Source organism: Phocoena sinus, chromosome X, assembly GCF_008692025.1.
Source record: "Phocoena sinus isolate mPhoSin1 chromosome X, mPhoSin1.pri, whole genome shotgun sequence".
In the NCBI taxonomy this organism is placed as follows: domain Eukaryota; kingdom Metazoa; phylum Chordata; class Mammalia; order Artiodactyla; family Phocoenidae; genus Phocoena; species Phocoena sinus.
In genome coordinates, this window is record NC_045784.1 from 33,351,882 (window position 1) to 33,366,532 (window position 14,651).

The window sequence follows — 14,651 nt, forward strand, 5'->3', positions numbered from 1 at the left end:
TTCATGTTGTATGTCTTAAATATACACAATTTTTATTTGTCAATCATACATCAATTAAGTTGGAAAAAATACTGACAGATCTAAAGGCAGAAACTGACAGCAGGACAGTAACAGTAGGAGACTTCTACTTATGATAGTAGATAGAACATCCAGACAGAAAATCAAGAAGGAAACAGCTGATTTGAGAACACTATAGACCAAACTGACATAACAGACATATACAGTAGTTAGCATCCAAGAGTAGAAGAACACACATTCTTCCCGAGTGTATACAGAACCTTCTCCAGGATAGATCACGTCAGGTCGCAAAACAAATCTTAACAAATTTAAGACCCCAAATAGCCAAAGCAATCCTGAGAAATAAGAATCACACTTCCTGATTTCAAAATATATTGCAAGGCTACAGTAATCAAAATAGCATGATATTGGCATTAAAAACAGACATAGAGACCAAAGGAACAGAACAGAGAGCCCAGAAATAAATCCATACATCTATGGTCAACTGATCTTTGACAAGGCTGCTAAGAACACCCAACGGGGAAAAGATACTCTCTTCAATAAATGGTGCTGGGAAAACTGGATATCTACATGCAGAAGAATGAAATTATCTCACCCCATATTAAAAAAAAAACAACTCAAGATGGATTAAGATTTAAACATTAAACCTGAAACTGTAAAACTACCAGAAGAAAACATGGGGAAAAAGCTTCTTGACGTTGATCTGGGCAATTATTTTGTGGACAGGTCAGCAAAAGCACAGGCAACAAAAGCAAAAGTGGACAAGTGAAATTGTATCAAAAGCAAAAGCTTCCGCAAAGCAAAAGGAACAATCAACACAGTGAAAAGGCGATCTGCAGAATGGGGGGAAATATTTTCAAACCGTATATCTCATAAGGCTTAATAGCCAATATTTATAAGCAAGCCATACAACTCAATAGCCATAAAAAAAAAACAGCCCTCAATTTAAAACTGGGCAAAAGATCTAAATTTCTACAAACAAGAGATACAAACGGCCAAAACGTAGGAAAGGGTGCTTGACCTCACTAATCATCAGGGAAATGCAAATCAAACCACAATGAGATATCAACTCACACACTTCAGAATAGCTATTATCAAAAAGACAAAAGATAACGTGTTGTTGAGGATGTAGAGAAAATGGAACCCTTGTGCATTGCTGGTGAGAATGTAAATTGGGATAGCCATTCTTTTTTTTTTTTTTAACATCTTTATTGGAGTATAATTGCTTTACAATGGTGTGTTAGTTTCTGCTTTATAACCAAGTAAATCAGCTATACATATACCTATATCCCCATATCTCTTCCCTCTTGCATCTCCCTCCCTCCCACCCTCCCTATCCCACCCCTCTAGGTGGTCACAAAGCACCGAGCTGATCTCCCTGTGCTATGCGGCTGCTTCCCACTAGCTACCTATTTTACATTTGGTAGTATATATAAGTCCATGCCACTCTCTCACTTCGCCCCAGCTTACCCTTCCCACTCCCCATGTCCTCAGGTCCATTCTCTACATCTGCGTCTTTATTCCTGTCCTGACCCTAGGTTCTTCAGGACTTTTTTGGTTTTTTTAGATCCCATATATATGTGTTAGCAATATGGTATTTGTTTTTCTCTTTCTGACTTACCTCACTCTGTATGACAGACACTGGGTCCATCCACCTCACTACAAATAACTCAAGTTCGTTTCTTTTTATGGCTGAGTAATATTCCATTGTATATATGTACCACATCTTCTTTATCCATTCATCTGTCAATGGACACTTAGGTTGCTTCCATGTCCTGGCTATTGTAAATAGAGCTGCAGTGAATATTGTGGTACATGACTCTTTTTGAATGATGGTTTTCTCAGGGTATATGCCCAGTAGTGGGATGGCTGGGTCATATGGTAGCTCTGTTTGTAGTTTTTTAAGGAACCTCCATACTGTTCTCCATAGTGGCTGAATCAATTTACATTCCCACCAACAGTGCAAGAGGGTTCCCTTTGCTCCACCCCCACTCCAGCATTTATTGTTTGTAGATTTTTTGATGATGGCCATAACCGGTGTGAGGTGATACCTCATTGTAGTTTTGATTTGCATTTCTCTAATGATTAGTGATGTTGAGCATTCTTTCATATGTTTCTTGGCAATCTGTGTATCTTCTTTGGAGAAATGTCTACTTAGGACATCTGCCCATTTTTGGACTGGGTTGTTTGTTTATTTGATATGGAGCTGCATGCGCTGCTTATAAATTTTGGAGATTAATCCTTGGTCAGTTGCTTCATTTGCAAATATTTGCTCCCATTCTGAGGGTGGTCTTTTCGCCTTGTTTATGGTCTCCTTTGCTGTGCCAAAGCTTTTAAGTCTCATGAGGTCCCATTTGTTTATTTTTGTTTTTTCTTTCCATTTCTCTAGGAGGTGGATCAAAAAGGATCTTGCTGTGATTTATGTCATAGAGTGTTCTGTCTATGTTTTCCTCTAAGAGTTTAATAGTGTCTGGCCTTACATTTAGGTCTTTAATCCATTTTGAGTTTTTTTTTTTTTTTTTTTTTTTTTTTTTTTTTTTTTTTGCGGTACGCGGGCCTCTTTTTTTTGAGGTACGCGGGCCTCTCACTGCTGTGGCCTCTCCCGTTGCGGAGCACAGGCTCCGGACGCGCAGGCTCAGCGGCCATGGCCCACGGGCCTAGCCGCTTCGCGGCATGTGGGATCTTCCCGGACCGGGGCACGAACCCGCGTCCCCTGCATCGGCAGGCGGACTCTCAACCACTGCGCCACCAGGGAAGCCCTTGAGTTTATTTTTGTGTATAGTGTTAGGGAGTGTTCTAATTTCATTCTTTTACATGTACCTGTCCAGTTTTCCCAGCACCACTTATTGAAGAGGCTGTCCTTTCTCCACTGTACATTCCTGCCTCCTTTACCAAAAATAAGATGACCATATGTGCATGGGTTTACCTCTGGCCTTTCTATCCTGTTCCATTGATCTATATTTCTGTCTTTGTGTCAGTACCATACTGTCTTGATTACTCTAGCTTTGAAGAATAGTCTGAAGTCTGGGAGCCTGATTCCTCCAGCACTGTTTTTCTTTCTCAAGATTGCTTTGGCGATTCGGGATCTTTTGTGTTTCCCTACAAGTTGTGAAATTTTTTGTTTCAGTTCTCTGAAAAATGCCATTGGGAGTTTGATAGGGATTGCATTGAATCTGTAGATTGCTTTGGATAGTAGAGTCATTTTCACAAGGTTGATTCTTCCAATCCAAGAACATGGGATAGCCATTGTTTAAAACAGTATGGAGATTCCTCAAAATATTAAAAATGGAACTACCTGATGATCCAGCAATCTCATTTTGGGGTATACATCCAAAGGAAATGAAATCAGTATATTGAGATATACTCACTCCAACGTTCACTGCAGCATTATTCACAATAGCCAAGATATGGAAACAAATTAAATATGTGTTCGGAGATGAACAGATGAAGAAAATATGAGGTGTACACACACACACACACACACACACACACACACACACACACGAATATTACTCAGCCTTGAAAGAAAAGAAAATCCTGCCTTTAACAACATGGACGAATCTGGAGGGCATCATGCTAAGTGAAATAATCCAGATGCAGAAAAACAAATACTGCATGATTTCACTTATATGTTGAATCTAAAAGAGTCAAACTCCTAGAAGCAGAGAATAGTAGTAGGAGAGTAGGTTGTCAGAGGCTGGGGGGCGGGGGAGATGGGAAGGTTGTTGGTCAAGGGGTACTAATTTTCAGTCAGTTAAGATGAATAAATTCTGGAGATCTAATGTATACCACAGTGAATATAGTTAACAATACTGTATGTTTGAAATTTTCTGAGAGGGTAGATCTTAAGTGTTCTCAATACCCACAACAGAAGATGGTAACTATCTGAGGTGATGAATATGTTAATTAGCTTGACTGTGGTGATTGTTTCACTATGTATATGTTTATCAGATTATCAAGTTGTATACCTTAAAAATATGAAATTTTAAATTGCCAATTATACCTCACTAAAGTGGGGGAAAAAAGATTAATAAATTTCAAAAGACTGAATAGAGAAAAACTCTGTACATGAAGATTCATAGCAACATTATTCATAACAACAAAAAAGTGGAAAAACCCAAATGCTCATCAACAGACGAATGGATAAGTTACATATGGTATATCGACATAATTGATTAGTATTTGGCAATAAAAAGAAATGAAGTACATATACATGCTTCACCACGGATGAAACTTGAGAATAGTATGCTAAAGGAAAGAAGCCAGTCAAAAATGACCACATTTTCTATGATTCCATTCATATAAAATGTCCAGAATAGGTAAATCTAAAGAGACAGAAGGTAGATTAGTGGCTATCAAGGGCTGAGGTGGCTGGGGGATGGACGAGGTGACTGCTAATGGGTATGGCGTTCCTTTGAGGTTCATGAGTATGTGTCAAAACTGATTGTTTTGATGGTTGCACAATCCTGTTAACACACTAAATCCATTAAATTGTACACTTTGAATGAGTGAATTGTTAATATGTAAATTATATCTCAATAAAGCTGTTATTTTAAAAAGGAAGAATCTACATCAGTGTGCAGCAGAGGAGACGAGCTAGAAAGAATAGAGTCCAGAAGAATACGGCCGTCTGTCCTCCAGTAGCTGAAGGAGATTGGTTCCAGGACCCCCGCAGATACCAAAATCCGTGGGATGCTCAAGTCCTTTATATAAAACGGTGTAGTACAGTCGGCCCTCCGTGTCTTTGGGTTCTGCATCCATGGACTCAACCAACTGCAGATGGAAAATATTTGGAAAAAGAAAATTCCAAAAAATCCCCAAAGGCAAAACATGAATTTGCGGGGCACTGGCAAGTATTTACATGGCATTTACTTTGCAGGAGGTATTATAAGTAATCTAGAGATGATTTAAAGTATACAGGAATGTACATTGGTTATACGTAAATACTGCACCATTTTATATAAGGGACTTGGACATCTGTGGATTCTGGTATCCGAGGGGAGTCCTGGAACTAATCCCGGGTGGATTCCAAGGTACCACTGTGAAATGTTTCTCCTTCGTGAAATCAGGAATGATAGTTTATCCTTTGATATCTTTCCCTATACCAAATATTAGTGCATTATTACAGGAAATAATTTGCGCCTCTCCTGATAGTTTAAAGCTGAGTTTCAATGACGTAATTCTTTAACTCATAGAACTTTTGGTTTGTCATTATTCTAGTACGCTGCCAATTATAAGTTATAGTGGCTGTTTTGTTTCTTTTATTAAAGTTGTACGTACTTTACACAACACATCATCTTGGTTGTGGTTCTTTTGCAAGTCTGGAAATAATACAGATTTTCACTGTCATGCTCTTTCCATTTAATTATTTAAGTAATAAGAGCTTTCTTGATAGCTCAGCAAGAACAAACTTTATATCTTTCCATAGTAGAAATTAAAGGCAAAAAGAGATGAAATAGAAGTTCAGAGAGGCTGAACAGAAAAAAGATGTGAAAGACCTATACACTGACAACTAAAAAATATTGCTCAGATAAATGAAAGAATACATACATAAATGAAGAGATGTACCTCTGTCATGGGTCAGGAAACTCAATATTGTTAAGCTGTCAAGTATCTCAAAGTTTATTTGTAGATACCATAAAATCCTAATCAAAATCTCCACAGGTTTTTTTTAAGACATTGATTCTAAAATTCCTATAGAAATTCAAAAGACCTACAAGAGTCAAGACAACTTTGTAAAAGAATAAAGAAGTTGGAGGACGAATACAGCCTAATTTTAAACTTACTGTAAAATATAATCAACACAGAGCAGAACTGGTGTAAAGACAGAAGATTCAATGAAACTGAAACGCGTGTCTAGAAATGGACCCACAAAAATAGGGACAACTTACACTCACAAAGCTACAAAAGTAATTCAGTGGAGAAAAGCTCCTCTTTCCCATAAAATTCTGGAACTACGGGATATCCACAGGCAAAAAATAAAACTAAAAATAATAACTTTGATCCATATCATTCATCACCTAAAAAGTTAAATTGAAATAGATGACAGATCTCAATGTAAAAGCTAAGATCATACAAATTTTAGCAGAATGAAAAAAGTCTTCATGACCTATGAATAGGCAGTTTTCTTATATACAACACAAAAAGACAATCCATAAAAGAACAAACTGATATACTGGGCTTCATCAGATGTAAAAACTGCCCTTAGAAAGATGGTGTTAAGACAATGGAAAGACAAACCACAGATGGAGAAAAAGATTTACAAATCATATTGCATCCAGAATACACAAAGAATCCTCAAAACAAGAGATGTCAAGCAGAACAATTTTAAGAAGTGCAAAAGTTTGAACAGATTCTTCACCAAAGGAGAGATATGAATGGCAAACAAGCACAGGAACAGATGTTCAACATCAGTAGTCCTTAAGGAAATGCAAATTAAAACCACAATGAGATGCCACTACACACCTATTAGAGCAGCCACAACGAAAATGACTAACCTTACCGAGTGTTAGGGAGTATGTAGACAGAGCGCCATTCTCATATACAACTAGAAGGAATATTAATTAGTACAACCACTTTGGAAAAGTTTGGTGGTGGTCTAAAACATCATCTGCTCCCACCATGCCACTCATAGCTAAAGTTTACCCAAGAGAAATGAAAGTATGTACATGGACATATAAAACCAGGAACACAAATATTTGTGGCAGCTCTATTCTTAATAGCCTCAAACTGTAAACAACCCAAATGTCCATCAAAAGGTGAATGGATAAATAAATGGCACTATGTCCATAAAACAGAACAGTAACTACAACAGAAAGGAATGTGCTTTCCCCCACCGCCCATCCTGGGAGAAATGCAGGCTTCACAGGGCGCCTGCGTTGACCCGCCTCCGGGAAGAACCTGGCTGCACCTGGCTACACGGTCTCCTAGCAACCGGAGAGGAGAGGGCGGAACAGCAAACTATTGAAGCGGTGGTCCCCCCCAGAGGCCAGGGGAACCATGGCGGACAAGAAGTGGCTGCTAGGACCGGGGTCACTGGAACCGATGCCCCTGGACATGACCTGCAAGCCCTGGTACAAAGACAAGTTACTCTCCAAGTGTTTCGCAAAGCACAAGAACGTGCTGCCGAAGTTCCCCACCTCCCTGGACAGCCGGCGGTGGATATTTGTGAAAGAGCTGCTGGACGACTTCCGGAAGGGTTGCCCACCTTGTGAAGATCTGATCACTCGCAGCCCTAAGGACGGCTTCCTCCCCTGGATTGTTCACAGAGTTCCCCAGCATGCCCCCAAAAAGGGTCAGAAAAAGCTGCCCGAGGAAGCAAACATGTTTTCCACGCTCTCGCCAGCCCAGCTAGCACAGAAGGCATTCGTAGAGAACATCGAAGCCCAGCTAACCAAGCATCCCTTGGCTCTCTACCCGAATCTGGAGGAAAATCTACCTGCAGACCTCTTATTGAAGGTGCTGGAAGTGCTCGATCCTGACGGGAAGCTGGAGGACCCATGGGCTTATTGTCAGGGCCCCAGGAAAAGAACGAAGTGCCCCACAAAGCTTCGTAAAAAACGTCCTGCCAAGGTCTACCTGGAACCTCCAACGAAGGCTCCTGTGTCACATCCAGCCAGTTTGCATCACGAAGACAAGAAGTCAAGCAGAAAGGATTCACTCTCTGATCCTCCTGTTCACAGAGAAGTACCGAAAGCAATTCGTAAATCCTTCAAATGGGCTGCTGCTTTTGGAAACTTGGGCATTGATGAAGAGCTCATCACGAAACTGTGTGAGGTTGGCTGTGAGTGGCCACCAGCCCAGGATACAGTCTACATGAGAAAAGTAACCCAGGTCCCTTCAAAGGTAAAGTACAGCATCGAGATAGAGAAAATGGAGAAGATAAAATTACCCAGAGAGGAAGGAAACTGGGAGAGGAAACCCCAGAAACCACAGAATCCTTAAAAACCCAACTCAGTGGAGATGAGGTATGGTGCATTGTACCTGAAGCCCAAGTTGTGGAAAAAGCTAGTAAATGACGAACCTTCAGCTGACCCCAACGTCTTACTTGAAGATGGGAGTTTTAGAAAGGAGCTTCCTGAACACGACACTCTTGAAGATCTTTATGGAACAAAGAGCATTTAAAGGTTTCCTTCTAAGCAAGGGCTACAGGATACCAGACATCCTTGAGAGGCTGGTCCTCAGGAAGGGATGGAAATATGATTCTCTTAAGACTCCTATACACAAAGTAATAAAAAACCAGCGAAAATGGAGATGATGCACGGGAAGATGTTTAGACAGTTTTCTATTTACTACTTACTTGGCTATTTCTCTCTCTCATTTTAATACCAATCAGAATTCATGGTGAGTGTCCATCCCACCATGTACGTACAACTTTGATTCTACATCTGTTCATTTAACACCTAATGCTTATAAATATTTCTCAGTGACCTCCTGCTTGGGTTCATCGATATTATATAAATTTTATCAATTATGAAATCAATATTCACATATACTCTTCTCACATTTTATAATGTGAATACTACATTGTTCTATCAATTATTTGTAAAAATAAGACCATTAAAAAAAGAATTACTTTTTAAAAGTATGATCTAGTTAGGTCAGCTACAAAATGGGATAAATTTCAAAATAACTGTGCTGAGAAAAAGGAGTCAGAGCGTTCTACTTGTATTAAAATTATAATGAATTAATTATGACATTTACTTTCTTAAGCAAAACTTGAAATCGGTAGCCCAAATAATGTTTAGCCCCATTTAATAATGAAAGGGTTATCCCCCTTATTAGCATCGCATCAAGCCCCCAAAACAGACTGAAAACTATTTACCAAAATTATAGGTGAAACTTTAGTTATGCTCTTCCGTCATGCTTCCCAACTGAACATACTTAAAATTTTTACCATATTCATAAAAATTCACTGTGAAAGAGTCTTTCCATATCATATAACACAGGTGCAGAATAGCAGGGAGCTTCAAGTTCTTGGCAAATCTAGTGTGCAGAATAGGTCTGCGCGAGCAAAACTACACAGCACCATCAAATCCCCACACCTATCTATTCAAGCAAGATTAATCTTTGCATTTCATGAATAGCGATTTAAAACGCACTCATACATGTAAAATAAGAAATCAAGCAACTTCTTTACATTTCCAAAAGAACAGGTAAAATTGTCTGGGACAGGAAATTTGTAGCTAGAAAGATTTGTAGCACAGATTTGCAGCACACTTCTGTTTCCAGTAATGAAGGAATTTATCTGTAAATGGAAGCATGTGTATATACTTCACCCTCGTGAGAAGGGAACACAGCCATCAGGTTGTAGTACTCACCAACATCCTCACTGCAATCCACTACTCCCTTTTCACTCACTTCCGCACTTTCACTGACGTTACTTAGTGTCTGAATTCCTGACTTGCTCCCTGTGACTACTCTCATCCACGTTCTTGATTTAAATATTCACAAAGACTATCCATTCAAATCCTGGCACTAGCTCCGTTCGTCTGGTCCTCATCTCACTAGAGACACCAATCCCTACAGTCAGACTCTAGACTTTGTTCTGGGCAATAATTACATCATCTTCAAATCTCAATTTCAATTATTCCACCTTCCGATCCCTGCTTTTTACCTAGTTGATCACCCCTTTTCACATTCCCAAACCTCCAATCCTTCAATTCCAACATGTTTCCAATCCAGTGACCCTTACCACTCTTTCAGCATTAATCGTGCCTTGCTTTCAGTTCCTTACTTTCCCAGCTTAGACTCCACCGTCCTCTCCTATCCCTTCTTTGAGTCTACTTTTATTTAACTCCTTTGCCTCTCTCTCCCGCTCTTATATTCTTCTGAGAAAACCCCAGTCCTGGTTAAATCTTAATCTGTACTTGCATCCAAACAGTTAAATATGGCTAGAGAAAAACACATACCACACTGACTGCTTACATATGGCATGAATCTTAAATGAGCCTTCAACACTACCTGAAAGTTCTGCCCCATTTCCCTCATCAATATATTTTCCCATTTTCCAATGATCATCTTATTTCTGTCATCAATTGTCCGACACCCTGTTTCCATTTCTCCTTCTCAAAGCATTGCTTTGTACTTCACGGATAAAATTTAAAAATTTAGAAGAGAACCGTCTTTTCCTCCCATCACCACATCTACCAGGCCAGTGACATCTGTACCCATATCCTCTATCCCATCAGAGATAAAGGATGAACTCTTTCTTCTACTGAGGCAAAGCCTTTCCTTTGTGCACTGGATCCCAACACTCTGCCAAATTAAATATTTGTGAACACAGCCTGAAGGGGTGAGTGCACCAGGGCTAGCAAGGAGGGAGTCCGGGAGAAGTCTGGCGCTGCCGAAGAGGCAGGAGACTTTTTCTTGCCTCTTTGTTTCCTGGTGCAGTAGGAGAGGGGATTAAGAGCGCTGCTTAAAGGAGCTCCAGAGACAGGCGCAAGCCGCGGCTAACAGGGCGGACAACACAGACGGGCATGAGACGCTAAGGCTGCTGCTGCCACCACCAAGAAGCCTGTGTGCGAGCACAGGTCACTATCCACACACCCCTTCCGGTGAGCCTGTGCAGCCCGCCACTGCCAGAGTCCCGGGATCCAGGGACAAATTACCCGGGAGAACGCACGGCGCGCCTCAGGCTGGTGCAACGTCACGCCGGCCTCTGCCGTGGCAGGCTCGCCCCGCACTCCGTACCCCTCCCTGCCCCCGGCCTGAGTGAGCCAGAGCCCCCGAATCAGGGGCTCCTTTAACCGCATCCTGCCTGAGCGAAGAACAGACGCCCTCAGGCGACCTACACACAGAGGCGGGGCCAAACCCGAAGCTAAACCCCTGGAGCTGTGCGAACAAAGAAGAGAAAGGGAAATCTCTCCCAGCAGCCTCAGGAGCAGCGGATTAAATCTCCACAATCAACATGATGTACCCTGCATCTGTAGAATACCTGAACAAACAACGAATCATCCCAAATTGAGGTGGACTTGGAGAGCAATATTTATTATTTTTTCCCCTTCTCCTATTTTTGTGAGTATGTATGTGTATGCTTCTGTGGGAGATTTTGTGTGCATAGCTTTGCTTTCACCATTTGTCCTAGGGTTCTATCCGTCCGTTTTGTTTTTTTCTTTTTAAAAAATTATTTTCTTAATAATTATTTTTTATTTTAATAACTTTATTTTACCTTACTTTATTTTATTTTACTTTATCCTCTTTCTTTCTTTCTTGCTCCTTCCTTTCTTCCTTTCATTCTTTCTTCCTTCCTTCCTCCCTCCCTCCCTCTCTCTGTCTTTCTTTCTTTCTTTCTTTCTTTCTTTCTTCCTTTTATTCTGAGCCATGTGGATGAAAGGCCCTTGGTGTTGCAGCCAGGTGTCAGTGCTGTGCCTCTGAGCTGGGAGAGCCAACTTCACGACACTGGTCCACAAGAGACCTCCCAGCTCCACATAATATCAAATGGCAAAAATCAGCCACAGATCTCCATCTGAACACCAACACCCCCCGTCACTCAACGACCAGCAAGCTACAGTGCTGGACACCCTATGCCAAACAACTAGCAAGACAGAAACACAACCCCACCCATTAGCAGAGAGGCTGCCTAAAATCATAATAAGTCCACAGACACCCCAAAACACACCACCAGATGTGGACCTGCCCACCAAAAAGATCCAGCCTCATCCACCAGAACACAGGCACTAGTCCCCTCCACCAGGAAGCCTACACAACCCACTGAATCAACTTTAGCCACTGGGGACAGACACCAAAAACAGCGGGAACTACGAACCTGCAGGCTGCAAAAAGGAGACCCCAAACACAGTAAGACAAGCAAAATGAGAAGACAGAAAAACACACAGCAGATGAAGGAGCAAGATAAAAACCCACCAGACCTAACAAATGAAGAGGAAACAGGCAGTCTACCTGAAAAAGAATTCAGAATAATGATAGTGAAGATGATCCAAAATCTTGGAAATAGAGAAAATACAAGAAACATTTAACAAGGACCTAGAAGAAGTAAAGATGAAAGAAGCAACGATGAACAACACAATAAATGAACTTAAAAATACTCTAGAAGGGATCAATAGCAGAAAAACTGAGGCAGAAGAAAGGATAAGTGACCTGGAAGATAAAATAGTGGAAATAACTACTGCAGAGCAGAATAAAGAAAAAAGAATGAAAAGAATTGAGGACAGTCTCAGAGACCTCTGGGACAACATTAAATGCACCAACATTCGAATTATAGGGGTTCCAGAAAAAGAGAAAACGAAAGGGACTGAGAAAATATATGAAGAGATTATAGTTGAAAAATTCTCTAATATGGGAACGGAAATAGTTAAGTCCAGGAAGCACAGAGAGTCCCATACAGGATAAATCCAAGGGGAAACATGCCAAGACACATATTAATCAAACTGTCAAAAATAAAATACAAAGAAAACATATTAAAAGCAGCAAGGGAAAAACAACAAATAACACAAAAGGGAGTCCCCATAAGGTTAACAGTGGATCTTTCAGCAGAAACGCTGTAAGCCGAAGTTACTGGTAGGACCTATTTAAAGTGATGAAGGAGAAAAACCTACAACCAAGATTACTCTACCCAGCAAGGATCACATTCAGATTTGATGGAGAAATTAAAACCTATACAGACAAGCAAAAGCTGAGAGATTTCACCACCATCAAACTAGCTTTACAACAAATGCGAAAGGAACTTCTCTAGGCAAGAAACACAAGACAAGGAAAAGACCTACAATAACAAACCCAAAACAATTAAGAAAATGGGAATAGGAACATACATATCAAGAATTACCTTAAATGTAAATGGATTAAATGCTCCCACCAAAAGACACAGACTGGCTGAATGGATACAAAAACAAGACCCATATATATGCTGTCTACAAGAACCCCACTTCAGACCTAGAGACACATAAAGACTGAAAGTAAGGGGATGGAAAAAGATATTCCATGCAAATGGAAACCAAAAGAAAGCTGGAGTAGCAATTCTCATATCAGACCAAATAGACTTTAAAATAAAGACTATTAGAAGAGACAAAGAAGGACACTACATAATGATCAAGGGATCAATCCAAGAAGAAGATATAACAATTGTAAATATTTATGCACCCAGTATAGGAGCACCTCAATACATAAGGCAAATACTAACAGCCATAAAAGGGGAAATCGATAGTAACACATTCAGAGTAGGGGACTTTAACACCCCACTTTCACCAATGGACAGATCATCCAAAATGAAAATAAATAAGGAAACACAAGCTTTAAATGATACATTAAACAACATGGACTTAATTGATATTAATAGGACATTCCATCCAAAAACAACAGAATACATATTTTTCCCAAGTGCTCATGGAACATTCTCCAGGATAGATCATATCTTGGGTCACAAATCAAGCGTTGGTAAGTTTAAGAAAACTGAAATTGTATCAAGTATCTTTTCCGACCACAACACTATGAGACTAGATAACTATTACAGGAAAGTATCTGTAAAAATCTACAAACACATGGAGGCTAAACAATACACTACTTAGTAACGAAGTGATCACAGAAGAAATAAAAAAATATCTAGAAACAAATGACAATGGAGACACGACGACCCAAAACCTGTGGGTTGCAGCAAAAGCAGTTCTAAGAGAGAAGTTTATAGCAATGCAATCCTACCTTAAGAAACAGGAAACATCTTAAATAAACAACCTAACCTTACACCTAAAGCAATTAGAGAAAAAAGAACAAAAAAACCCCAAAGTTAGCAGAAGGAAAGAAATCATGAAGATCAGATCAGAAATAAATGAAAAAGAAATGAAGGAAACGATAGCAAAGATCAATAAAACTAAAACCTGGTTCTTTGAGAAGATCAACAAAATTGATAAACCATTAGCCAGACTCATCAAGAAAAAAAGGGAGAAGACTCAAATCAATAGGATGAGAAATGAAACAGGAGAAGTAACAACTGACACTGCAGAAATACAAAAAATCATGAAAGATTACTACAAGCAACTCTATGCCGATATACTGGATAACGTGGAAGAAATGGACAAATTCTTAGAAATGCACAACCTGCCAAGACTGAATCAGGAAGAAATAGAAAATATGAACAAACCAATCACAGTCACAAGCACTGAAATTGAAACTGTGATTAAAAATCTTCAAGGAAACAAAAGCCCAGGATCAGATGGCTTCACAGGTGAATTCTATCAAACATTTAGAGAAGAGCTGACACCTATCCTTCTGAAACTCTTCCAAATATAGCAGCGGGAGGAACACTCCCAAACTCCTTCTACGAGGCCACCATCACCCTGACACCAAAACCAGACAAGGATGTCACAAAGAAAGAAAACTACAGGCCAATATCACTGATGAACATACATGCAAAAATCCTCAACAAAATACTAGCAAACAGAATCCAACAGTACATGAAAAGGATCATACACCATGATCAAGTGCGGTTTATTCCAGGAATACAAAGATTCTTCTATATATGCAAATCAATCAACATAATACACCATATTAACAATCTGAAGGAGAAAAACCATATGATCACCTCAATAGATGCAGAGAAAGCTTTTGACAAAATTCAACACCCATTTATGATAAAAAACCCTGCAGAAACTAGGCATAGAGGGACCTTTCCTCAACATAAT

The 14,651-nt window shown here is 39.9% G+C and overlaps 1 protein-coding gene across 1 annotated transcript; it reads left to right on the forward strand.

Moving 5' to 3' along the window:
- Positions 1-7,017: 7,017 nt before the first annotated feature.
- LOC116747056 (protein FAM47A-like) lies at positions 7,018-12,449 on the forward strand (the record flags this gene model as incomplete). Its single annotated transcript, XM_032618885.1, is given in 4 exon segments — positions 7,018-7,801; positions 7,976-8,127; positions 8,129-8,253; positions 12,413-12,449. Coding segments are annotated over 4 exon segments (1,098 nt in total), but the record flags the coding sequence as incomplete, so codon positions are not given.
- Positions 12,450-14,651: the final 2,202 nt, after the last annotated feature.